The following is a 27,634-nucleotide window of genomic DNA, read 5'->3' as shown; positions in this document are numbered from 1 at the left end:
ACGCGGTCCTTCGCGGAATGGGCGGCGATGTCCGAAGCATGGAGCAGTGGCTCGGGCAGGGTCTCCAGCAGCAGCACGTTGTGGGCCGGGGATGGGTCGGGGTCGGACCCCTCAACAGGCAAGAGGCTGAGGGCATCCGCGTGACCGATGCTCTTGCCGCGTCGGTGACAGAGCTGGAAGTCGTACGCGTTGAGGAAGATGGACCACCAGAGCATGTGGGGGGACAGGATCTGCGGAGTCTGGTGATCCGGTACGAACAGGCCCAGGAGCGGCTTGTAGCCCGTGACGATGGTGAACAAGCGACCATAGACGTAGTCGTGGAATTTCTTCACGCCAGCCATGACAGCGAGCGCCTCCTTATCGATCTGAGCACAAGGGAAGCCAGGAGATGGCTCACAATGGGCCATCTGGAGGGCCTTGTTGCGTGCTTCTGGAGGGCCTTGTTGATGGTACATTTGTAGTGGGCACAGATCCGGACCTCGCCGTTGGCCTTAAGTGGCATGACGATCGGTGTCTCCCATCTGGCTTTCGGGATGGCCTCCAGGACACCCTGCGCGATGTGGCGATCCAGCTCTGTGTCGATCTTGTCCTTGAGAGCAAAGGGAACCCGGCGAGGCTTGAGGCGGGTGGGCGCGATGGATGAGTCGAGTTGAAGCCGGACAGGCGGACCCTTGTAGCATCCCAGGGGAGCATTCCACATGTCCTCAAACTGTCCCCAGACGGACTCGAGGTGAGCCTGGTCGATGTGCCTCACTCCGACCAGGTGGATTCCTAGGAGCTGGAACCATTCAAGACCCATGAGACCGGCGCGCTGCCCCTCGATGATGATGAGCCGGAACTTCTGCGTGAACTGCTTGTGGCAGACATGGACGGTGGCGATGTCCCAGACCGGCACCCTACGCTTTTGGAAGACCACTTTATTAGGTGAATGAGAACAGAACTGACTTACAGTGACCAGACCCCTGCTTATATGCCCCCCTGGCCGCCTGCGGCCACTCCCCCCCAGTCCGTGATTGGGGGGGAAAACACCAGTAGCCAATGGGAACATATAGTTCAGGAGCCTTGGGGAACACCAAGCTGCCCAGGGTTTTCCCTGATGCAATTACAAGGATTGTTATTCCCTTGATTCAATCACACACACCCATGCATACATAACAGTACCGGTCCCAGGACACACCCCTGTGGCACCCCACTGGTCACTCCTCTCCACGATGAAGTTGTGCCATTAATGAGCACCCTTTGGGTTCGGTTGGTCAACCAATTACCAATCCACCTAACAGTAGCAGTGTCCAGCCTACATTTTACTAGCTTTGTTTCAAGAAGATCATGGGGGACTTTATCAAAGGTTTTACTGAAATCAAGGTACACTACATCTATAGCATTCCCTTCATCTACCCTACTTGTCACTCTTTCAAAAAAAGATATGAGATTAGTTTGGCATGACCTGTTTTTGAGAAACCCATGTTGACTGTCAGTGATCACGGCCATTCTGTCTATGTGCTTACAGACCGTCTGTTTAATTATCTGTTCTAGTATTTTACCTGGTATTGATGTCAGGCTGACTCGGCGATAATTGTTTGGGATTTCTTTTTCCCCCTTTTTAAAGATGGGGACCACATTTGCCCTCCTCCAGTCTGCTGGAACTTCTCCTGTTCTCCATGAATTCTGAGATTATTGCCAGTGGTTCTGAAATCACTTCAGCTAGTTGGATCCAACACCCTTGGATGCAGTTCGTCCGGCCCCGGAGACTTGAATTCATTGAGAGTAACCAGGTATTCCCGTACTATCTCAGTGTCTATACTATGCTGTAGTATAGGACCATCTTCTCTCATACTATCCAGCCTTCCAGTTAAGATCTGCCTCTCAAAGCCCTGCTCTCTGTGCCCCCATCTTCAGATGAGAGTCAGGGCATTTTCTGAGGTGGCCCCTTGCTTTTGGAACAATCTCCCCTTGAGGGTCACCTGGCACCTATTTCACTTTCTTTAGGCAACAGGCCAAAGCACATCTTTTTACCCAGGCTTTTAATTAGGCATTGTAATCTTATCAGCTTCCTTAGGGCCGGCTTCTGTTTTATGGATAGTTCTTATGCTGTTTATTTCCAACTGCTTGTTTTTAATATTGCAGTGCTTTTAATTGCAAGCCTCCTCCAGGAGGGCACTGAAGAGGCAGCATACAAATGTCTTCAATCAATCAATCAAATGGTCTGGTGTGCTGCCATTTGGCTAGGGTTGCCAGCTCCGTGTTGGGAAATACCTGGAGGTTTTGGGGGTGGAGCCTGGGGAAGGTGGGGTTTGGGGACGGGAGGGACTTCAATAGGGTCTATTGACATTAGAGTCCACCTTCCAAAGTGACCATTTTTTCAGGGGAACTGATATCTGTCACCTGGAGATCAGTTGTAATAGCGGGAGATCTCCATCCACCACCTGGAGGTTGGCAACCCTATATTTGGCACACATGCCAGCGATTGCCAACCTTGGACTAGGACCCTTTTTGGCCTGTTTTTCTAGGGACTTGTTGTCTCTCGTGGCTGCAGCCCTGTCTGTCTAACTGTTACCACTTTGCTTTACCCCACAACTTTATTTGTCCATAGACTGGTATGCAGCAAGTCACTTCCCTTCAAAAGTAGAAGCCATATAATGTTGTACCCCCAAAGTTTTCGAATTACAGCATGGATTAACCCTCTAGATGTAGCACTACTTAGAAAAGCCTTTAACTTTCATTGAATCCTTTTTATCTAAGCATACTTGATTTCTGTTTTTCTTACAAAGCTATGGTCATTAAGCACGCGGAAGGCACATATCCGTAGCAGTCTACATAATTTGTCTCTCCTCCATTTTATCCTCACAACAACCGTGTGAGGTTGGTTAAGCTGAGAGTGTGTAGCTGGCCCAAGGTTACTCAGCAAGCTTCCTTGGCAGAATGGGGATTTGCACCTGGGTCTCTCCAGATCCTAGACCAATATTCTAACCATTATACACCACCCTGTCTGCAAGGCAACATTTAGTTCTTCTAAAACACTGGTTCCCAACCAGGGGTCCATGGACCCCCAGGGGTCCGGGAGAACTAAATTAAGGTCCACGAAACAAAGTTATAAACCCATAATAAATTAATATTTTCAATTAAAAGTTCTCTATTATAAAATATATATATTCAAATATTATTCTAAGTTTAATGTTTAACTAACAGTTATGATTAAAGTTTATTTTCAAAGTCTCGGAATTTTTATTTTCAAATTCTCAGAATTTTTATGTTGAACCTTGGGGTCCCTGCACGGAACAAAAAAGTCCTAGTGGTCCCTGGTCAAAAAAAGGTTGGGAACCACTGTTCTAAAAGGTGTTGCACTAATTATAAAAAATCAATAAACTAAACTATGCTTCTTTATTTAACAAAACATTCTTAAATCAATAACCACAAATAAACACATATGGCACTTGTCTGATCATTGTCACTCAAAAAAAGATTGTACACGGATCGTGAGTAAACATGTGATGCAAGAGAAGCCAATCACTGCTCTTTGCTCAAGACAGCTGATTGGCTCCCTGAAACGTAGATACAGATATAAGTGAGCAGTCAGCGGCTTTTGAAGCAGGAGCTCTGCAAACACCTTGAAGGGCAGGTGAGTATTTCTCTTTTCCAATAGCTCACTGTATACAATTGCCTTTTAATGGGTTAGGTAATATTTGTTTTGATTTTATATATATTAGCTGAAAGTTGTTATTTTGATTGCTATTTGTTCAGTGTCCTGCATATGTACAGATGGGTGAGATTTTAAGATAACCATTTTCAGTTCACGTAATTTAAAGATAATGCAGAGATTTTTATATTGCACTCAGAGCAACTTAGAAGAAGCAACTGGAAAAGTTTTCCTGGACAAATCCTATTTTTTATTATGCCAAGCCATTTTTATCTTTCATGTAGTACAACTTATGACTATTTATTCACAAAACAAGGACACATTTTTCCGCTTAAAGGAGACATACTAACATCTCCTGATTCAAAAATAGTTGCCTTCTATTATCACCAAAGCAACGCAAATATTAACCAAGGCCTTCTGTGAAAATATGTAAATCTGTGTCCCAATCTTTGGCCTTTGAAAGTTGGTGAAGTACAGTGGCAGGAAATTCCTTTTTCAAATCCCTCCAGGGCCAGGAAATTACTAGGTATTCTTTGGCAAGCTGCTGACTCTTAGCCTGACCTCCCCCCCATCTGTAATATGGGGATAACAAGACCCATCTATTTTACAGGTTTGTTGCAAAGAATGAAAAGTAGTAAATGAGAAACTTTTTAAACACAAGTTCTGTTGGGGTTGCCAACCTCCAGGTACTAGCTGGATATCTCCTGCTGTTACAACTGATCTCCAGCTGATAAGAGAACAGTTCACCAGGAAAAAAATGGCTGCTTTGGCAGTTGGACTCTATGGCAAACCCCACCCTCCCCAAAAACCTCCCACCAGTGGCTGTACAAATGCTAAGCATTTCCTCCCATTATTTTCCACCTTTGTCCTTCTACCATATCACGGAACATCTTGTGCTGTGTGTTTTAAAAATAATGTTTTTTAGATGCAGTCCTATGCACCCCCATTGTGTAAAGTAGAACTTTCTTCAGAATAAGTATGCATAGGATTACACTGTAAATAGCTCGATTACCTTTTTAAAAAATGGTTGAATATCATCCATCTAAAGTCCCTCCTTCATGAACAGAAGGGAACTTCTGCTCAAACAAGAGGGGTGTGATTTTTACATCATACATTATGTATCTGTTGTTCCCACCAGATATCAATTAGATTACTTTTCTGCATCATTTAAAAATGAACCTTTCCTTTGGGAAGTTTATAAAGAGCAGTAGAATGCATAATATGGCAAATCCCCCACTTCTCTCTGAACACAAATACATAAACAACAATTGGCAGGAACTTTACCCTCAGGTATCATTTGAAATTGCAACGTAGTAAATGTTTTCCTCAGAGGACAGACTGATAACCCAGAGCAATAATCAGCAAAGGCAAAACCGATCTAAAGAAGATGGTAAACCCAAGAAAACTGAATGCTGTGCATGTAGCAGCAACCAGATACCATCCTTTTGTTGTGTTTTTAATTTACTGTGTATCCTATGTATACTGTGTGTGCATTAAGTACTATCAAGTCACTTCCGACTTACGGTGACTCTATGAATTAATGACCTCCAAAATGTCCTGTGGTTAACAGCTTTGCTCAGGTCTTGCAAACTGAGGGCCGTGGCTTCCGTTAGGTCTCCCTCTTTGCATGGGATCAAATATCCCATGTGTGGGCCTGTCCTTTGCATATGAATAGAAGTCACTATGGTACATCCCCTGTGAGATTCTTAACTCCCATCCAAAAACAGCAGGAACTGTTCCTTACAGCCTTCCCCAATATATAAAACACCCAGTATGTAATTTTAAAAAACTCCTTCTGAAAGCAGCAGAGTGCTTACATTCAGAAAAATAAACAGGAGGGTGTTCCAGAAGGGTCTATGCATTACATATGTATCAACCAAGCATTGCAGAGTTCTAGGGACCTGGTAAATCCATTGTTTAAAAATTTCAGGCAATGGCTTTGATCTTACTTTGAATAGATTCCTAAACAATATTCTACTATTAGTGGCTGGAATGTGCGAATATTTTACTATCATTGGCTTGAGGGCAAAGGTGGGTCTCCAGTCAGAAATCCTCAGCTCTCCATGGCAGGACTGAGTGCCCCCTGGCCGTCTGGTTAGTGGGATGGCCATCAGCACTTCTTCATTCACACTGCAGTTTGGGAAAGGTAAGAAACGACAGCGTCTTCTCATGTTGTCCTTACCTTTTCCAAAACAACAGTGCAAATGAGGGGAAATCCTGCCTCTTCTTTGAGCCCTACGGAAAGAGCAAAAGATTTGGGAGAGTGATGGAATATCTCTGTCACTTGATGTGTGGTATGGATAAGATAAAAAAAAAAACAGCAGGAGTCACCCCTCTTGTTTCATGGTTTCGGTATCTCAGTGCAAAGAAGAGAAATATCTGCATCTCCCCCAATGCCGGAATACTTGAGGAGGGGAAGGGGTGGGGGTTGTTGGTGAGCACACACGCACACAAAAAGGCTGTCTGGCAAGCCACGCCCATATGTGTGGACTTTTAGCCCTAATGTTCAGTCCCAGGATCAACCAGCTGCACTGATGTAACAATGCTGCTCCACACTTTCCCCACATAGTCTAAATTCTGCATTGTAAAGGCAATAACTGCGGCTGTGTCAGGGACAATGGCTGAGCCACAGCTGGCTCCCCGAAGTAGCATCAAATAAGCACACTCCAACCTGTCCACCCTGACCTATATGCAAGAGTTCAGGAATTGAGAAACTGCTGAACAAAATGCTTGGTTTTTCTTCTTCTCTCTTTTTAGTTCACAATGGCGTGTGTTTTCACATCCAACAAAACAATCAGAGTCTGTCCTTTCCTCAATGGGGATGTGGAAAACCCAGAACCTAAAATTAACAGCACCTGGATTCATCCCAATTTGCCCAGCAAATGTACATGGAGACCTGGAAAATCCATCTCGGAATCTCCTCATAATTGTGTGCCTTTGTAAGTAGCAGCCATGTTACCTGTGCAGTCAGAAAATGTTCTCTCCACGTTGACCTGTACCTCAGACTGCAGCAGTTCCTTTGCCTATTACGTTGATCAAAGAGGATGTTCATAATTGGTTCTATGAGCATTTTTTGTTCAGCTTTGGCTTAGTGTTGCAGCATGATATGGATTCCATGGGGCTGGTTATACATCTGTGTTAAGCCACTGTACAATCACATGCACTGGTGTGAACTCCCTGGCTTTATTCAGACTCTTAGGGCTTGTCTCTATGGCAGTTTGTCATGTTCCTGTGTTCATGGTGCTGGTGGAATGAGATCATGATGCTAGCGGTAACATATGAGGTCATGGTGCTGGTGGTAACACTGATAAGCTTCTCTTAGGTTGTTAACATATGGGCATTAAAAAAAAATTCTCCCTCCTCTGTAGCGCCTTCCAGTCACGTGTTCAAAAAATTGAACTGAACTCATGGACCGATAAGGCACACTGGCGGGGAGAGAGAGACGTGGGGTCTGGTCTGCCTCTGCGGGCAGAGGCAGGAAGGAGCCGCCATCGCTTTGTCTTCCTCCAGTGGAGGTGAAGGGGAAGCTGGCTACCCCAAGGAGCCTGCTGCCCAAAGTCCCACCATCAGAGGCAGAGGTGTAGAGGTGGCACACGCTTCCAGCCGCTGCCTCCCCCCATCACCTTTGACTTACAATCGCCAGTTGTAAGTCAAAGGCAACAGGTGGAAGCAGCGGCTGGACGTGTGCACCGTTGCCGCCGGAGGAAGCCGCTGCCGCCGCACCTCTGCCTCTGATGGTGGGGCTCTGGGCAGCAGGCTCCTGTAAGGTGGCCTGAACCCCCTGGTTGGTGCTGGGGGGAGGTGCAGGAGTGGGGGGGGGGGAGAGAGGGGCGCATGATCAGGGAGGGGAAAGGAGCTGCTGCTGCCACTATCGGGCTGGCCAGTGGCCTCTTCCCACGGGGAGTCAACCCGGATGCCTAAACGCCCCGAGAAGCTCTCGCAGTGGCTGTGCCACTTACGGTAAAGTCACAACAAACCCGAAATCGGAAGGCACAGGGAAGTCCCAGAAGTGGCCGAGTCGATCATGCAGGCCGGAGACGACTGGGTGTGTTGACTTTTGAAGTTCACTACATGCCAGGAAGATTTGCTGGACAAAATGACCATGCGTGGATTAATGGTCTTAGTCTGAAACAAATAGTCTGTTATTCTTGGAAATTTACATGAGAGAGGAGTTCTACCAACCTAATTTAAGTTACACTGGGGGTACAGCAATATACAGCAGTGACTTGGTGTTCCTAAAGTTTACAGAGACAACAGCACTTGCACACAGCAGGTTCTTGTTGCAAACAGCTTTTGCCTCCTGTTCTTAGTGGAAGAACAGTAGCACCACAAACACAGTCGCAATTTGGGGTGTGAAATCCTCTTAGCTGGAAATAAATATCCAATTTAGTAACAAATTTTTCCAGCTAATGTTCTAGGCATTTTTCAAACCCAGTTATTATTTATCAAGTTACAAGGATCATACACTCCAGAAAGTGTAGAGAATTTTCTGCCTGGGACTATGTGACTTGACATAGACCAGTACGTAACTTAATGCTTCCTGCAATAAAACAAGTTAATGATAAGCATAAGTATCCGGAAGTCATTTCATTTGGCTTGTTTAAAGATAGGTTTGTCTCTTATGAGAATTCTGTGTGTTTAGCACACTATGTCCTAGAGAACAAGGACTCATAAATCCCCAATCCTACCTATCGAGCCTCAAGTTTTCAAACTTTTCATGGAAACACTTCTATTTCAGAGCTAACACTTCTTGATAGCACTTAGAATCACAGAATCATGGAAGGGACCACCAGGTTTGGAAGGGAGTTGGAAGGGACCACCAGGGCCATCAAGTCCAACCCCCTGGACAATGCAAGAAATTCACAACTGCCTCCCCCCTCCACACCCCTAGTGACCAGAAGATGCCCAAGATGCCCTTCCTCTCATCATCTGCCTAAGGTCACAGAATCAGCATTGCTGAAAGATGGCCATCTAACCTCTTCTTAAAAACCTCTAGGGAAGGAGAGCTTACCACCTCCCAAGGAAGCCTGTTCCACTGAGGAACCGCTCTGTTAGAAAATTCTTCCTAATGTCTAGACGGAAACTCTTTTGATTTAATTTCAACCCGTTGGTTCTGGTGCGACCTTCTTGAGCAACAGAAAACAACTCGGCACCCTCCTCTATATGACAGCCCTTCAAGTACTTGAACATGGTTATCATATCCCCTCTCAGTCTTCTCCTCTTCAGGCTAAACATACCCAGCTCCTTCAACCTTTCCTCATAGGACTTGGTCTCCAGACCCCTCACCATCTTTGTTGCCCTTCTCTGGACACGTTCCAGCTTGTCTACATCTTTCTTAAATTGTGGTGGCCAAAACTGAACACAGTACTCTAGTTGAAGTCTAACCAGAGCGGAGTAAAGTGATACCATCACTTGTAGATGTAACTTAAATAGCACGGGCATTTATGAAAAAGGTGCTAGGATAAAGATTTGAGTAGGATGTGTAAATGCTGGGCTGGTTTATTGCTCAAGTGAAAGTGCCTACTCTGATGCAGCCTTCCAGGAGCAGGACAAGCTGTAGATGTACTGGCAGTGGTGGGACATGTCACCTGGCAGATTTCCCCTCTCCCTGGTCCTGCTCGAGGTGGCAAAATGTCTTTAGATGACCCTGTACAAATCATTCAACTATTCAGTTCTGCACATAAGGACTGAGGGATTCGACTACTCACCAGTTGGGCTTCATGTTTATTTATTTATTTAAGGCCTTTCTCAGGGGGATTCTGAGTGAGTCAATACAATCAACAGGATGGGACATTTGATAAACAATGAAATGGGATTTGGGTTGTAGAACCAACCAGAAATCTAAAAAAACAGAACTGAAGCAAAACATAAGTGTTAAGATGACACATTAAATGATGCAAAATCACACAATGGGAACCAACCCACAGTAAAATATACACAGTTGTACAGACCACAGTCCCCGATAATTTATCCATGTAACTTAGTGAAAAACCCTCTTGATTAATTCAGTTTTGTACGGTTTGTGGAAAGCCAGGAGAGCGGGAGCCTTACTGACCTCCTCAGGCAGGCCATTCCACAAGGTGGGGGCCACAAAAGAGAAGGTGCATGTACTGGGGGCCGTTGTGGATTTTGCCCACTCAGGATGACTGCCAGCTCCATTACTGGTTGCATAAGCCATAAGCAATGCCTACTAGAAAAAAATAATAAAGTGGAAAAAATGAATAAAAGAAAAACAATAGAAAACTAACTAACTTCTGTATGCCAGCCATTTGACTACACACAAGGTTTCAGGATGTAAATTAATTTGAGAAATCAAAATTTTACATTTTTTTGTTTCAGGTCATCCCAGTTTTAATTCATGAAAAACATTTAAAATAATGGCAAAATATAGTCAATTGTAGTATATGGTTAGGCAGAACTCCTGGGGTTTGATAGGAACATTTAGACAATTTATAGAGGAGGTAGTTTTAGTATGACAAACAAAGTTACTATTACAAAATATTTTGAGTCAATTGTTAAAATGGTTGGGAAAAATCTAATAGTCACACAGAAAATGTTTGTCTTCATGACAAAACATTGAGTGATCAAATTTCTTAAACACAGATTTGATAATGATAGATTTCATAGAAAACTTTGGGGAAAGGTGGCATCAGGATTGAAACTACTGTTGTATTTTATGAATTATGATCAGTGACTGACAGCCCATTCCTGAGGGGAAGGGCTGCACCGGTGACTGGAGGCAGTGCTGCTGCGCTACCTCCAAAGGAGGTCCCCCCACACACACACACACACTGAAGCCGAAACCTTGCCCTTACCTGAAAAACCCATGCAACCGCTCCATTGGGTTGCACGGGGATACGCCAACTCATAGAATTATAGAATCATAGAGTTCGAAGGGACCACCAGGGTCAAAAGGTGGCGTATCTCCAGGTAAGGGCAAAGGGGGCATTCCTAAGCCGAAAGGGCTTAAGAGGCTGCCTAAAGGTGGCTCCTCCCCTGTCCCGGGATGGGAGCACCCCGGGAACGTCCCTGGAAGTGGTTAGACGCCAAGGTTCAGACGCCAAGGCTGTGCCAGCGTCCCTGGGCAGCGCTGCCACGGCAGCACCGGGAGGATGGTGTGCTGCCCCCATGTTGGCATCCGCGCCACCCTGGGTGGCGTAAGTGGCACGGGCGCTGGCGCAGGGGGTCCGGATGCCAGTACACCCCTTTCTGGTCTCCTAAGGACTTTCGTCCTTTTGGCTCAGGCATGGGCTGATAATAAAGGAATGTTTCATTTTTTGGCTTTTCAATGGAATGTTCCCCCATAAAATGCAAAACTAAATAAATTAAGAAATATAGACAGTCAAATGGTAACAGTGCTTGTCTGAAGCTTGTGCAGTTTGTGAACACTAATCATATACTTTGTAAAATAAAAAAAACAGTTCAACTTTTTTGAAAAACTGGTGTTCCAAGTGGATCAACATGGAGAGCATCAATAATGTATCAGATGCTATTAGATAGTGGCATCAGATAGATTAAAACATTGTTGACAGACAGATTTAGGACTAAAAATAGTTGATAAAATTGGGAAGTCTGTCTTTACAAAGGGTATGATAAGATTGGTTACTGCATGTCTGCCAGTGTTAACAAATAAAGTTATATCAAGGAAGCATCTGACGCTGGTTGGAATACAAAGAATAATTAGAAGTTAAATAAATATTGGAGATGGTGTGGGGATTCTAACTTGTGGGATTCTAACTTAATTTCTATGTTCTGAAGTTTTTTTAATTAAAAATTGTAAAGGTTTAATTTCAAACTAGAATGTTGATAAATTTATGGTACTAGCAATTTTAAGTATTTTCTAAGATAAAAATAAGAACACATAATAGAAAATAAATCAATTAATGGCTGCTGCTAGAGTAACTTCTGTGGACATCACAACTAAAACTCTTTTTGAAGAATGGGCATGAGAAGATACAATTTCCCTCAGTTATGGGGAAAAAAAGTCATTTCAGCTTAATCCCCAAACACTTTTCCTTTATCCCTTAGAAGCTCCTTGATCCATTGATCTTGAGCAGCATATATCTAATGTTTGAGGGCTATAAGGATTGATCCCAAAACACCATATATCTAATTTTGAACAGGGCCTCTGAATGTGGATCAAAACATCTGGAAAATAGAACCAGGGACAGGCAGGGGTGTTTTTTCTATTTACCTAGGAGGGAAAAAAATGAAAACACATGATGCACATAAGCACAAGTTGCAAAATTTATCAAATAGTATATATATTTAAGCCCCCTTTAAGCTTGAAGCACAGGTCAAACAGCCCTCCAGCTTCCCCTTTGATTGGCAAAGGCAGAGAGGCAGGAGACTAAAGAACATTGTGTCAAGAAACTTCGGTTCAGAGTTCAATTTCTGATTGTTTATACAGACACACCTCTTCATTTTCAAAGCATGTTGGCCAATAGCCAGAAACCAGCCCAATAAATTCATCTATTCAATAAGCGTCCCCCGCCCCATATACTTAACAGGTTAATGAATATACATTTTCTGTTGTACCTGCCATTTAAACATGTACTGAGATAAGAAACAGAATTTACTCAGTGGCTATTAATGTTGTTCCACTGGAATCAAGGCCAAGGAGGCAAATTGCTCTGGTAAATGATAGCAAAATTTGAACGGTTGAAAAAGTAAAATTGATAACTTCTCGCAAATTAGTGTTGTAGAGATAATTCTCTCTAATATCAAATCTTGTCTTGATAATTCTGTCTGATATAGGCTTACCAGGTCCCTTCGCTCCATTGGTGGGAGCTCTTCAGCAGTGCACAACGTGCCTACGTCACTTCCGGGTTTACTCGGAAGCGACGTGGGCGCTCTATCAATCTCTGCCGAGGTTGCTAGGGCGTCCCCGTCGTGCGGGCGCGCATGCATGCATTGCCGGCCCTCAACTGGTCAGTGGGCAGCCCGGTGGATTGGCAGGATTTTACACGCCACCACCGGGCACCTGGCAACCCTAGTCTGATATAACAGGCAAAGTGAACTATACTCCATTGAAGTTAATGAAACCATAGTTTATAGCAGCTGGCCTTCCATTCTGGGATGCAATATGTAAGAGATGGGCAAAGGGCTAAAGTTTACCTTGCTATTATTCTAAGGAAGTGATCCTTAATGCAGCCCACACAGCCCACAGGGATGATCTATTAATTGGGTAGGAGTGCCAGGCTCCCGGTGGGGCCTGGGGTCTCCTGGAATTACAGCTCATCTCCAGACTACACAGATCAGTTCCCCTGGAGAAAATGGCTGCTTTGGAGGGTGGCTTCTATGGCATTTTACCCCACTGAGGTCCTTGTCCTCCCCAGGCTCCACCCCAAAATCTTCAGCAGTTTCCCAACCTGGAGCTGGCAACCCTATGGGCCCTGCCCCCCGCCGGTGGCCATGAGGTACCCGCCAACCCTAAAATTGGGGGGGGGGAGATTTTAGGCATTCCCTTCTCCCACCTTGCTCATACTGCTCATCCCATTCAGGGAATTATGGGAGCCCCCTTGAGAGCCCTCATTAATACTGCATCTTACTGGATAAGTAGACCTTCCAAGTACCAGACAGCATCATAGCAAGAGGGTTACATGCAATTGGCTGTGAAAGACCTATGGATGACATTTAGGCATTTTTTAATCCAATTTTTTAAATGCGATACTGTTCCACTGGTATTGTCACATTGTCTTGTGACTAATCTTTAGCAAGCACAAGTATGCCTCGGAAATATTGCAGGTTTGGTTCCAGACCACCCCAATAACGCAAATATCACAATAAAGTGAGTCACATGGATTTTTTTTTGTTTCCCAGTGCATATAAAAGTTATGTTTATACTATACTGTAGCCTATTAAGTGTGCAATAGCATTATGTCTAAAAAATGTACTGTAATAATTAAAAAGGTTAAAATATTGCGAGAATTACCAAAATGTGACACAGAGACATGAAGTGAGCACGTGCTGTTGGGATAATTGTGTCGATAGACTTGCTTGAAAATGCAACATTTGCAAGGTGCAATAAAACGAGGTATGCCTGTATCTGCACTTACTCAGTTTATGGTCAACAGTATGTGGAGGGGCAGGGAACCTTTAGATTCCTTCCAATCTTTACATTCTTTTTCCATGTAATATGCCTAATTGCATCATATATGGGGGGGGGTTGGGAGAACTCATTTTTGTAATGAGCAAAGGGCGTGGGTGGGAATTGCATGCTATTATAAAGCATAAGTAGTCCAAGACTGTGAATAATATCATTTGATTCTTTATGATGAGTAAGAGTAGTCTTCGGGTAAGCAGTTGCATAGGCTCTAAGGGCCAAACTACATGTTATATTTTACACACATTTGCTATGGAGACTGACAGGCACACTGCAGCTTCAAGTCCTCAATGGCAACTCAGTATTAATAATTCTGTTTTGCTGGAGCTAAAAACAGGATCATATGTAACCCTGTTACATATGAGTAATACCAAAAAGGGAGTTTTCCCATTCATGTACAAAGAGCTTTTACCGTATTTTTAGGGTTGCTAACCTCCAGGTAGTAGCTGGAGATCTCCTGCTATTACAACTGATCTCCAGCCAATAGAGATCAGTTCACCAGGAGAAAATGGCTGCTTTGGCAATTGGACTCTATGGCATTGAAGTCCCTCCCTCCCCAAACCCCACCCTCCTCAAGCTCTGCCCCAAAAACCTCCTGCCGGTGGCGAAGAGGGACCTGGCAACCCTACGCAAAACCCTGGCAAATTTTACCACATTTCAGATTAGAGGAGAAAGCTTTTAGGGCAGACGGCATAACTCCAAGAAAGTTTGAGCAACCTCTCATTTTATAAATTAAACATGATTTTATTTTCCCTCAGCACCAATTTATGCATTGTAGCCATCTTGTGGAAGCTATTTTAAATGATCAGCCACCTATGTGCATCAAACCATTCACAGGCCATGTCTCAAACACCCTTCCCACATCACCAATAATCTCTCTTTTTTGGATTTTTGTGGTAAACAGCCCGTTTTGTATAATAAACAACTGTACAGAAAGCATTTATTGCAGTGTGGTACAATTTGAAGTGGAAACCCTACTCCTAGACATGGTTTGGATTGTTATAGTAACCAAGCTGACTCCTGACACGCAGTCTTTGATGCACACACATTTTGCACAGCACCTAATTTTTAAGCACTTTACAAAGAATAAACATTGTAGCTGTTGTTTCATCAAATTTCTTGAGTTTTTTTTCTCTTTCTCCTGTGCAGACCAAAAGAACCAAAGATTTTGTCAAATATTTTGGAGAAAATTGGACATACCCCTTTAGTTCGGATCAACAAAATTTCAAAAGCCTACGGGCTTAAATGTGAGCTCTGTGAGTATTCTTCCCTCCCTTCCTTTATCACATTTTCTGTGCTGTGTTGCAGACATTAATATAGAAGTGATGAGGTAAAGTACCCATTTAAGCATATAAACAATAAAAATTAACAATTAGCTGATACATGTGAGGGCCATCTGGTTTTGGCTCCTATCTGTTTCTATCTCTCCCTCTTTGAACTCGTACAAGCAGTTCGCACCTCTGTGTATCTTCCTGAGTTCCCCGCCTCGTCCTTCTTGCCCAGGTGCCACCTCTCCTCCCCTGCTGTGCCTTCTGCCTTCACTCCCTCGGGCTGACTCCGGCCTTGAAATGCAGATAGCCCTCACTGTCTCTCTAGGACTGTTTGATGTTTTATGCTGCACCGGTTTGCCTTGTAACCTCCCATGTCTCCCATGCGTGTGAACCTTCCTGCCCTGTAGTAGATAAATACTGTAACCCCGATAAGCTAGTCACTCGCAACTTTGAATCCATGAGCCTGTCTTCTCTATTTGAAGCCTTCAATAAATCTTTTGTTTCTGCATCCAAGTCTGAGCAATTGATTTGGCGAAGTTTGCCCAACTAGCTGGGGACTCTCACATTAAGTTGCGAGTCCTTGCCTCTTCGTTCTGCATCTGTACCCTACGGGACAGCTATGTCAGCCGACGAGGAAAAAACGACCCCTCCGGCCTCGCCGGATGGAAGCGGTGCCCCGGACAAGCCGGCCCCGAAAGACAAACCGGACCAGAAGGTGCCAGGTGCGCCCCGACCGGGCCCAGGACCGGGCACGCGTCCCAAGACCACCTTTAACACTTGGCTGGACTCGCCGAAAGGTTGGTCGCTTTCCCGGACTGAGGCAAAGCACCGCCGCTTGGCCTTAACGGGCACGGGGTTCGAGGACGACCCCGCTCGTCGGGACGCTCTGATGGATGAGGAGCGGAGACAGTGGCAGGAGGAGCGCCAGGTGATGGTGGAGCGCATAGATGCCATGCAGCTTGTGATGGAGGAGATGGCCGCTGCCATGGACGCGCTGAAGGTACAGCCCCCGCCGGGTAACCCTCCGGATGGGACACCGGCGGCTCCCCCCGCGCCTCCTCCCAGCACCCCGGCCCGCCGGGACTTGAAAATCACGTATGATGGGTCGGGGGACCAGTTGACCTTCTTCGTGGTCCAAGTGGACATTTTCATGCGGGAGCAGGGCAGGACCTTTACCTCCGAGGAGTCCCAGGTCCAGTATGTGGCCTCCCTCCTGCAAGGCGAAGCGGCCGCGTGGATGGTGTTACAGTACGAGCTCCGCTCCCCTGTGCTACGGAGTTTGGATGACTTTATGATCGCACTCCGTAACCGGTTCGAGGACCCGAACCTGGGGGAGCGGGCCAAAGCCGCTCTGATGCAACTACGCCAAGGGGCCAAGTCAGTGGCGCAGTATGCGAGCGAGTTCCAGTCTCTGTCGAGTCGGATTCTGGACTGGAGTGAGGCTACCCGGGTGCAGTTGTTCAGGGAGGGCCTAAACCCGGACCTGCAGCATTGGGCCTTTATGCAAGGCAACCCCCCTGACGTTGAGGGTTGGGTGCGCCATGCCGCCGATATCGAAAATCGGAAGCAGCTCCTGAACCTGTCCAAGCAACGTTCCGGCCGCGACTTCAAACCAAGAGGAGACAAGGCAGGTGGGATCCGGGACCCTCGCACCCCAGGCGGCAGCGGCCCCACGCCAGCGGAGCGCCGCAAGCGCTTCGAGGCAGGGGTGTGCCTGGTCTGTGGAGGAAAGGGTCACTTTGCCTCCCAATGCCCATCCCGCTCCGGACGCCCGGCTTCCATTCGCCCCGTCCCGAGCGAACCAGAGAAAGCCCCCGCAGAGGGTCAACCGCGACGCCGAAGCAACGCTCCAGGACGTCGGAGCACCCCTTCGGCACTGCACGCGCACGCCCTGGGTGAGATCGCCAGTTTGACCGGTCCATCGGGACCCCGGATTGCCAGTGCAACCTCTGACTCCGCCGAGTCACGGATTACAAATACCACGTCCCCCTCGTCCAGCGAGGAGGAAGAGTGGGATGTGCCGGCAAAAAACGCCGTCGGTCTGCTGTAAGGGGGGCTCCTCAGCAGACCGCACCGACCCTCGTGCAAGGAGCTCCACCGATGGTAAGCGCCCAGGAAGATAATGTTTATATTCGGGTTCACCTCTCACTACCCACGGGGGGCCCAGTTTTAGAATTCCCCGCGCTCGTGGACTCGGGGTGCGCCCGCACATTGATTAGCGAGGAGGCGGCCCGGAAACTGCAGGTCCGCCGCAAGCGCCTCCCGGGTCCCCTTCGTTTCTCCCAGATGGACGGGAGTGACTTTAAAAAGGGGCCTGTCACTCACCGGACCACCGCGATAGACATGACGGTAGGGGAGCATTGGGAACGGCTGTACTTTACCATTGCTCCCATAGTTGCCCCTGTAGTACTGGGAATGAACTGGCTACGGGGCCACAACCCTTCTATTGATTGGGTCAAGCGGACCCTTACCTTCCCTGAGGATCCCTGCGCCATGCATGACAGGGACCGCATGACCGGGACCCCGGCAGCCGCCCTAGTGGGTTCCCCAGGGCCCGTTTCCAATACCCCCAACCTACCCTCGGAATACTCCCAATATTCGGATGTGTTTGATGTGCGGGAGTGTGACGAACTGCCACCACACCGGGAGACCGACTGTGCGATTGAAATAGTTGGGGACGGCAAGTTGTCCAAGGGAAAGGTGTACCCCATGAGCCCCAGTGAAAAGACAGTGTTGCGGGACTACTTGGACACTAACTTGGCGAGGGGCTTCATCCGCCCCTCCAAAGCTCCGTACTCCGCCCCCGCCTTTTTTGTCAAAAAGAAAACGGGAGACTTGAGACTGTGTATTGACTTTCGGAGGCTCAACGCTGTCACGCAGTCTAACGCTTACCCCCTCCCTCTCATTCCAGACCTACTGGCACAATTGAAGGAGGGCCGGATTTTCACCAAACTGGATTTAGTGGAAGCCTACCACCGCATTCGCATAAAAGAGGGGGACGAACCAAAAACGGCTTTTTCGAGCTGTTTTGGCATGTTTGAGTATTTAGTCATGCCGTTCGGACTTTCTGGGGCTCCGAGTGTGTTCATGCAGTTAATCAACGAAGTGTTACATGATTTGTTGTTTCGGGGGGTGGTGGTATTTCTGGATGATATACTCATTTATTCTGAAACCATGGAAGAGCATGTCCGGCTGGTGCGGGAGGTCCTCCAGCGGTTACGGGACCACAAGTTATATGCCAAAGTGTCTAAGTGTGAATTCCACCAGCCTTCCATTACCTTTCTAGGCTATGTAATCTCTCACCAGGGGTTGGAAATGGATCCCGGAAAGGTTCAGGCGGTGCGAGATTGGGAACCCCCTACTACGCGCAAACAACTGCAGCAGTTCCTGGGGTTCGCCAACTTTTACCGCAATTTCATTCCCAACTTTGCGCAAGTGGCTCTTCCTCTCACTTCCCTTCTGCGCACTAAGGGAAAAGGTGCCAATGCCGCCTTGCCTTCGGCCCGACTGCAGTGGTCCCCTCCCTGCCAACAGGCTTTTGAGGACTTGAAGCTACTCTTCTCGTCCGAACCGGTCCTGGCCCACCCGGACTGCACCAAACCGTTTGTGGTCCAGGTGGACGCCTCCGATGTAGCTATGGGAGGGGCCCTCCTGCAGCGGGACGAAAAGGGCGCTTTAAAGCCATGCGCCTATTTCTCCAAGAAGTTTACCCAGTCCGAAATCAACTGGGCCATCTGGGAGAAAGAAGCCGCGGCAGTTAAGCACGCCCTCACTGTGTGGAGGCATTTTCTGGAGGGGGCAGAATTCCCGTTTGAAGTGTGTACCGATCACAAAAATCTGGAGGCTCTCAAAGGAGCTAGAAAACTCAACGCCAAGCAAATACGTTGGGCCCAATTCTTTGCCAAATTTCGGTTCACCCTCAAACATGTACCCGGCAAGGAAAACGCCCTAGCCGATGCCCTATCCCGACTGCCCCAGTACCGCAACGATTTTGACCGTCCTGTGGACTCTTTATTCACTCCTGAGCAAAGGGGAGAGATCCCGGGTTTGGCAGTCTCCACCCGGTCTCAAACCCGCCACCCCAGCGGTCCCTCGCTCAAGGGAATCCCGGAAGCTTTCCAGCAGCGCCTCCGGGAAGCGTCCCTACAGGAAGCAGAGCAGCAGACGCTCCCTTCCGGTATGGAGCAGTGAGAGTCCTGGTGGGTGCAGGAAGGGAAACTCTATGTCCCAGCCTCTCTTCGCAGGGAGGTTTTGGGACTGGTCCACGGGGCCAAGCTGGCCGGTCACTTTGGGTTTGTCAAGACGTTGCATTTGGTACGGCGGCAGTTCTGGTGGCCGGGCATGAGAGGGGATGTGGAATTGTACGTTCGCAGTTGTCCCACATGCGCCACCGCCAAAAACGGGGGGGAAATCCCAGGGCTTCTGAAACCTCTGGAGATCCCCACCCGGCCATGGGAGGTGATCGCCATGGATTTCATCACCGATCTACCCCCCAGCAGGGGCAAGACCGTACTGTGGGTTGTTACGGACCTCTTTTCCAAGCAGGTCCACTTTGTCCCCTGCGCTGGGCTCCCGTCGGCGCAGGGGTTGGCCAAAATGTTCGTCGCCCATGTCCTACGGCTTCACTCGATTCCTAGGAAGGTCCTCTCCGACAGAGGGGCCCAGTTCGTTGCCAAATTCTGGCGAGCCTTCCTGAAGCTTATGGGGGTGGGGGAACAGGGTCTCTCGTCTGCCTACCACCCGCAAACTGATGGCCAAACCGAACGGGTGAATGCCGTGGTCGAGTGCTATCTCCGATGTTATGTTAATTACCATCAGGATGACTGGGTGGACCTGTTACCCTTCGCTGAATACGCATACAACAATGCCCCCCACTCCTCCACGGGGTTTAGTCCGTTCCGTGTAGTATACGGAACCGACTTCGGCCCTTTCGGTGCCGCCCCCGTCTCCCCCGAACTCGAGGCAGTGCCCGAGATGCAGGAATGGGTGCAGGCGGTCAGTTCCACTTGGCCCTGGCTACAGAAGAACCTTGAACGGGCCAAGCGGAAATACAAAGAACAGGCTGACAAACACCGGTCACAGGGATGGGAACTCCGGGTGGGGGAACAGGTTTATCTTTCCACGAAGAATCTGCGTTCCCTCCGACCCTGTAAAAAACTCAGCGACCGCTACGTGGGCCCCTTCCCCATTACTCGGGTGATTAACGAGGTAACTGCGGAGCTGGACCTTCCCAAAACCCTTCGCGGGGTACACCCCGTTTTTCACATCAGTCTGCTCAAGCCGTTCGTCTCCGCTCCCCAGTTCCACCCCCCTTCTAAACCAGAAGTGCCCACTGTTGTGGGTGGGGATACCCACATGGAAGTGTCCAAGGTCTTGGATTCCAAGTGGAAAAAGGGAAAGCTGTTTTACTTTGTTCGATGGAAACATCTAGGCGCCGCGCACGATGAATGGGTTGCAGCCCCCCACATGGCCGCCCCCCGGCTCGTACACGAATTCCATTGCGCTTATCCCGAGAAGCCTCGACCTCCCGAACTCGCGGGAGGGGGGCCTTAAGGGGGGCAGAATGTGAGGGCCATCTGGTTTTGGCTCCTATCTGTTTCTATCTCTCCCTCTTTGAACTCGTACAAGCAGTTCGCACCTCTGTGTATCTTCCTGAGTTCCCCGCCTCGTCCTTCTTGCCCAGGTGCCACCTCTCCTCCCCTGCTGTGCCTTCTGCCTTCACTCCCTCGGGCTGACTCCGGCCTTGAAATGCAGATAGCCCTCACTGTCTCTCTAGGACTGTTTGATGTTTTATGCTGCACCGGTTTGCCTTGTAACCTCCCATGTCTCCCATGCGTGTGAACCTTCCTGCCCTGTAGTAGATAAATACTGTAACCCCGATAAGCTAGTCACTCGCAACTTTGAATCCATGAGCCTGTCTTCTCTATTTGAAGCCTTCAATAAATCTTTTGTTTCTGCATCCAAGTCTGAGCAATTGATTTGGCGAAGTTTGCCCAACTAGCTGGGGACTCTCACAATACATAGATGAGGTGCTAGCATATGATCCAACTGTACCTAGTTACCAGGAACAGTCCTGATTTTCTGGTACACGTCTCTAGTAAATCACTTTCTCTACACAAGATATCACATATATTGAAATAACAGGGAGAGAATCCATGTGCATACACTTCCTAGTAGATGCCGTGCTCATGAGCCAACAAATGCGTAGCCATGGGTGGGATGAGCATACATGTGCCAGCTCCCCCCTCTACGCATGTTGAATTCAACCCATCTAGTAGCATATTCTACTTTACCCAACTTCTATTTCACCCATATTTCTTGCCTTTTGGGGATGCCTTGTAAAACTGTGTGAATTGCTTGAGTTGTCAGTCTTCATGGTTTAGCTGCCCTTCCCAGAGAATTCATTTTCCTCTCATTCTACATTGCTGCCTCAACAAAAAACAATTTTGCACAACAAAACCTCATGAAATAAAGCATGCAAAATAGAATTTTGCTTATTTGCACATGGAAGTATTTTGGAGTGTTAACTGAACCCAGAGGTATGTTAGATTTTGGATACTTCCCCTCTCAAATGTATTGTTGTAAAAAGTCAATGATTTATTATTACCGGTACTTTTTTTCTCCACTGATTGAGAGTGACATCTGGTGGCTGTCTGAAGCCTCAACTTCACCCAGAAAATGTTTCCGTTTCATGCTTGACTACAACTGGATCACAGCCTTGTCTTTTAGACTGTTTCTAACAATAATTTTTCCTCTTGGGAAATCTGATAACAAAAATAAAGATGTACATCTCTAGTTCTAATTTGTGCTTAACTTAAAATTTCAGTGGCAAAATGTGAATATTTCAATGCTGGAGGGAGTGTGAAGGACAGAATAACTTTGAGGATGTTAGAAGATGCAGAAAGAGCTGGCATTGTAAAACCAGGAGACACGCTCATTGAGCCCACGTCGGGAAATACAGGTGTGTAAAAAGTTTTAAATGCAGGTAAAAGAAAATAGCCTTTTCTACAATTGTATTTTTAGGTGGGATATTATGATGGTATGGTGATAAAAAGGAGGGAATTTTCATGCATACTCTGGTTGTGTTTGTTTGTTTGCTTGCCTAAATCCCTTTTTAAAATCAAGAGAGATATGGGATGAATGGTGCACATAGCCTTAGAGGAACTTTTAAATATTTCAACATAGCAAAAGTTCACAAAACGAGGGGACATTGTTACAAGGAGAGATTAGCAACTTTTTAGGAAGAGCTCTGTGACTACCGTACAGCTGCCCATCAGTGGCAGTTAAGAAGTAAGGGCTCAGCTGCAAAATAATTTTTAATTTTTTTGACCTCTAAGGGGCTACTGGACTCAAATCTAGCTATCCTAAACAGAGTCCACTGAAACCAGTAGATGTAGAAAGGGATATTTCTGCTGAGAATTGTGCTATTTGTTATCTGCTCTTTTATTAATTTTATATTACTTGGTTTGGGTTTTAATTAGCAGCTATTGTATGAAATTTCTATGTTTATTTCTTTTGCTGCTTAGTGAGTATTGATTTTATTGTTCTGTTGATATGTGTTCTTCTTAGCCACCAGTGGAAAGGCAAGATGTACAGATTTTCAAGTAAAGAAATAGAATTAATAGAATTAACAGAGTTAATAATAAATAGAATTAACAATAGTTTCTCCTGGAAAGTAGACTAGCTTGAGGTTTTGTGAGGCCCTTGGCAACATCCCATCCCATGGCCTACTGCTCAGGAAACCTAGTGGCAATTGCACTCAGAAAGAGCTGTGGTTACAGCTCACTCACCCTCTTGTCTCCCTTATAGATGGCAACCAATCCCTTTAGGGTGTGGGCCTTGTCTGGTTGTTACTGCTGCCCAGAGAGAGAGATAGAAGGCTGGTCCTACAGCCATTGTCACTGCCAAAGTGATGAGTGACTGATGGTGGATTTCTGTACACTACGGTCAGATACAGATCCTTTTATGCCCATTGACTTGATCTGGAGAACCGGGTTTGATTCCCCACTCTTCCACATGAGCAGTGGATGCTAATCTGGTGAACTGGATTTGTTTCCCCACTCCTACACATGAAGCCAGCTGGGTGACCTTGGGCAAGTCACATTCTCTCAGCCTCACCTACCTCACAGGGTGTCTGTTGTGGGGAGGAGAAGGGAAGGTGATTGTAAGCCGGTTTGATTCTCCCTTAAGTGGCAGAGAAAGTCGGCATATAAAAACCAATTCTTCTTCTTTGTCAGGGGGTCTTAAGCAGAACCTTCTCAGGCTCCCGCCTTAGAAAGGTGGGATCTAAAAGGTCAAATCAACAGTCTCCTTTGCACTTTGTTCTTCTTTTCTCTCCTACGTACCAGTGCGGCCTGTTTTTCTTCCTCAAAAATCAAGGGCACAGATACACTTTGCCAACTTGCAAAAGGATAAGTTTAATATCTATGTAGATTTGTCTGACACATAGAATAGGTACAATTTGCTTCAGGAAACGCTGGCTTTTTTATTTTGTCTCTGCTTTGCTTGTGAGAAACAGGCTGTTTTTAAAATAAACATAGTTGTATATTATTATCCAGTCTTTGTGAATGCCCCTTGCAGTGAAAAATAACTATTCTTTTATGACTCTCAAGGACTCTATAGTTTGTTCAGGTCAAAGAAGCATGGGAGTTCTGTTCTATGAACACAGGGGAACAGATCATGAGCTTGTAAAGTGTAGGTGAGCTCTAATCCTGTCTTTAGCTCACAATTTTCTAGTTATTGTTTGTGCTCTGAGCCCTACTAATAAATGGGCAGGGCTTGAAATCAACCAATGAGAGCTAATAGCAAAGCATCCTACTTTGGCACCATCCTAGTTCTCTCTTCCAGTGCTCATCTGGTGTCCTATAGGACACCCAGCACAATAGATCTGTGCTCCATCTTGTCTATCCACAGCAGTGTACACTGGCACGGGAAGGTAAGTGAACTGTTTGTATTCTGATATGTTTCAGATTTTTCCACACATAACTTCATGAAGCTGCATTACAGCATTCTCCCACACAATCTTAAATGCTTAGGCTTACGTATTCTTATGTAATACTGATGCAACATTGGCTTTTACCATTATGATATTATTTTGACGCTAGCATGCTTCTTCCTGAAGCTCTCTCTTTTTGGGGGAGGTCATACAAGTCGAAGAGCCTTAGTGAGAAACCTAAGAAAGGACAATTGATTACATTTATTTAAGTGGTGGTTTACAGGCTGATCTATTTAGAAATACAACATTCACACATCTGCTTCTCTTTCTATGGTTGAGTAATTACTATTTGTGTTGCTTTGCTTCTCTCATTCATTCACTAGGAATTGGGCTGGCCTTGTCAGCTGCAGTAAAGGGCTACCGCTGCATCATTGTCATGCCAGAGAAAATGAGCATGGAGAAGGTGAGCGTCCTGTTCAATTTGACATGGAGGGCACAGCCATGGCACATGTCTGATTTGTACCAGCTGAGCTATCACGGTTTCAACCCCATTCCTTCACTCTGGGAGTTCTATTTCATGAGGCTGCTGGGAGATATCTGTGGATTATTGGCTTCCTAACAGAGTTATAGCATCCATACGTCCATAAATAGAAGAGATGTCTTTTTAAATCAGTTTTAAAATAGCAGTGTATATATGAGATTTGAGATTACAAATGGAAAATGAAATATATTTAGTTGGTGCAAGGACTATGCTGAACTATTGAACTGCTGAACTGTTGAACTCAGCTGTGCTGAACTGTGTTGAGCTTGAGGCTTTGCTCCAGGCTCCGTCATCTGTTTCTCCTATTGGACTTTGGCCATCCAACCACAGACTGGCGGGGTGTGTGTGTGGCTCCGGGTGGTTGGGAACCATATATAAGTTGGGGTGTTTTGCAGTTAAGTTAGTTTCCTCTTCCCTGTTAACTGAATAAAGTGGTTGCTGTTGGAACTCTGTCTCCGGCCTCCTGTGTAACCTATGCATACATAATACAGGTGACGAGGATGGGATTATTGAGCTGGTTGGCAGCTTGGCTAGTTCCACTGAGATCACTTCCAAGGCCAAGCCTTGGACGAGCTGAGATCACAGGCAATACTATGAAGGGAGACGCAACACAACCCACGATGGCTACTCAGGGCCTCGTTGAGGAGTTCAATACATCCACCCCTGATTTGTGTTCTGTGTCCAGAGTGTGGAACTTGATTTGTGTTCTGTGTCCAGAGTGTGGAACTCAACAAGATACACTCGATGGAAAAGATCTTGTTCTACTTGAAGGTGAACAAGATCACCAATGCTGATCTTAGGTTCCACAATGCAAAATGTTGGGCGTGTGGCAAGGTCAGCCACATTGCCAGAGACTGCCGCTCAAGGAAACCCAGGGGCAACACAAATTTTCCCACCAGGGAAGGCAGTGAGCACCAGCCAGCTCACTCAGTTGTTGCAGGGTACTATGGCAGTCAGGGAGCACCAAGCAAATGCCGGGGCACTCGTCAACGACTCATCTAGAGTGTGGAACTTAACAAGATACACTTGATGGAAAAGATCCTCGTAACCATCAAAATACAAGGCATCCCATGCGAAATGGAGGTTGACTCGGGGTCCACCCTCTCCATCGTCTCCACCAAAACATTCAAGCGTCTTTGTGCAAACGGGAGCACCTCGCCTGCAACCAAGCAACCTCGTCCTCACCAATTTCCAAAAGAGAAGAGTCCCCGTCAAGGGCATCGCCCAAATCAACGTATGCTACAAGCACTTCTCAAGTACCCTTTTCCTTGAAGTCATTGAGGGACAGTGTGCCAGCCTCCTGGGGCTCGAATGGTTCCAGGCCCTGGGGATCCACATGGTCGGTGTGAAGCACATCGACCACTCACAGTTCGAGGCTGTATGGAAGGAATTCAAAAGGGTCTGGAATGCACCATTGGGCTGCTACAAGGGCCCGCCAGTTAAACTTCAAATCGATCCGACCATCACATTAATGTGACTCAAACCCCGTTGAGTGCCCTTCGCGCTCAAGGAAAAGATTGATGCCGAACTGGACCATCTCATTGAACAAGGTGTCCTGAGCCAGTTCCCAATGTCAAGTGGGAAACACCTATCATCAAACCGCTGAAGTCCAACGGCAAAGTAAGAATATGTGCTGACTACAAGTGTACTATCAACAAAGCCTTTCAGCAGCATTCATATCCGGTGCCCATCATCAGTCACCTCCTCTCACCCCTGGCTGGGGGCAAAGTCTTCGCCAAGCTCGACCTCACACAGGCATACCAACAGCTTCCAGTTGATATGGCCTCTGCTGAAGCTCAGACAATCATCACCCATAGGGGGCGTTCCATGGAAACACCCCCAGTTTGGAGTCAGCATGGCACCAGGGATCTTCTAAGGCCTAATGGAAGATGTCCTGAAAGATCTTCCAGGGGTCATTCTCTACTTCAGCAACGTCCTTGTTGCTGGTGAGTCCAAGGAGGAACGCATTAATCGTGTTCGTCAAGTCGTTTCAAGGCCACCGGCCTCACTGTCAAGAGAGAGAAATGCCAGTTCGGTCTACCGCAAGTAGAATTTTTAGGATTCCTCATTCATGCTTCCGGAATCCACCCAACTCCTGCAAAGATCAAGGCCATCCACAACGCACCATCTCCAACCAAGACCAAGCGGGAGCTCCAGGTGGTTCCTCGGACTCCTGAACTTCTACCATTCCTTTTTGCTCAACAAGGTGTCCATTGCAGACCCCTTGCACCGTCTCTTTGATAAGATGACACCATGGTCCTGGGGGCATCGGCAACAGTCCACCTTCAACACTGTGAAGCAATTCTGCCATAGTCCAGTCTTCTGGTCTACTTCAACAAACGGAGGCCGGTTGTTCTGAACTGTGATGCCTCATCATGTGGTATTAGCGCCGTCTTGAGTCACAGGTTGTCAGATGGCCGGGAGGCCCCAATCGCCTACTACTCATGGACATTGTCTCTGACAGAAAGGAACTATGCCCAGATCGACAAGGAGGCGCTGGGAGTCATTGCAAGTATAAAAAAAAATCCATGACTGTGTCTACGGTTGCCCCTTCACCATCACCACAGACCACAAGCTGCTCCTGGGCCTCTTTGTTCCTGACCGGTGCCACATTGACCAGCTGCGGCACCGGCTTGTGGAACCCCCAATGGACGAGGTGGCCCCAGAGGCCTTACCTGAGCCTGAACTCAGGGAGAGCCCCCCAGCGGCTCCAACGCCAGTATATGGTCCAAACTCCCCTCTAGTGAACATAATGGACCGGGAGATCCCAATAGAAACCATAGGACCAACCATGTCATCTCCAACCAAGCCTACAGTGGTGGCCGCCAAGGGGTCACGCCACTCTCAAAGAACTCGGTCTCAGCTGAGCTACCTGTGGGACTATGTGTGCTGAAAGCATGTACGCTCGTTCTTAGGAGAGAGGGGTGTAATGTATTTAGTTGGTGCAAGGACTATGCTGAACTATTGAACTATTGTACTGCTGAACTGTTGAACTCAGCTGTGCTGTACTGTGTTGAGCTTGAGGCTCTGTTCCAGGCTCCATTGTCTGTTTCTCCTATTGGACAGTGGACTTTGGCTGTCCAACCACGGACTGGGGTGTGTGTGGCTCCGGGTGGTTGGGAACTGTATATAACCGTGTTGGCGAACC

At 47.0% G+C, this 27,634-nt stretch overlaps 1 protein-coding gene across 1 annotated transcript in view; it reads left to right on the top strand.

Moving 5' to 3' along the window:
* Positions 1-6,397: 6,397 nt before the first annotated feature.
* The window catches only part of LOC130485130 (cystathionine beta-synthase-like), a 40,440-nt gene continuing 19,203 nt past the window's right edge, over positions 6,398-27,634 (top strand). Inside the window, exons 1-4 of the mRNA XM_056858241.1 lie at positions 6,398-6,573; positions 14,889-14,995; positions 21,837-21,971; positions 24,329-24,408. Coding sequence (XP_056714219.1) covers positions 6,398-6,573; positions 14,889-14,995; positions 21,837-21,971; positions 24,329-24,408 — 498 coding nt within the window. The remainder of the gene's footprint in view (positions 6,574-14,888; positions 14,996-21,836; positions 21,972-24,328; positions 24,409-27,634) is intronic.

Source organism: Euleptes europaea, chromosome 12, assembly GCF_029931775.1.
Source record: "Euleptes europaea isolate rEulEur1 chromosome 12, rEulEur1.hap1, whole genome shotgun sequence".
In the NCBI taxonomy this organism is placed as follows: domain Eukaryota; kingdom Metazoa; phylum Chordata; class Lepidosauria; order Squamata; family Sphaerodactylidae; genus Euleptes; species Euleptes europaea.
The sequence above is the reverse complement of the archived record's forward strand: the minus strand, read 5'-3'. Positions and strand labels throughout refer to the sequence as shown.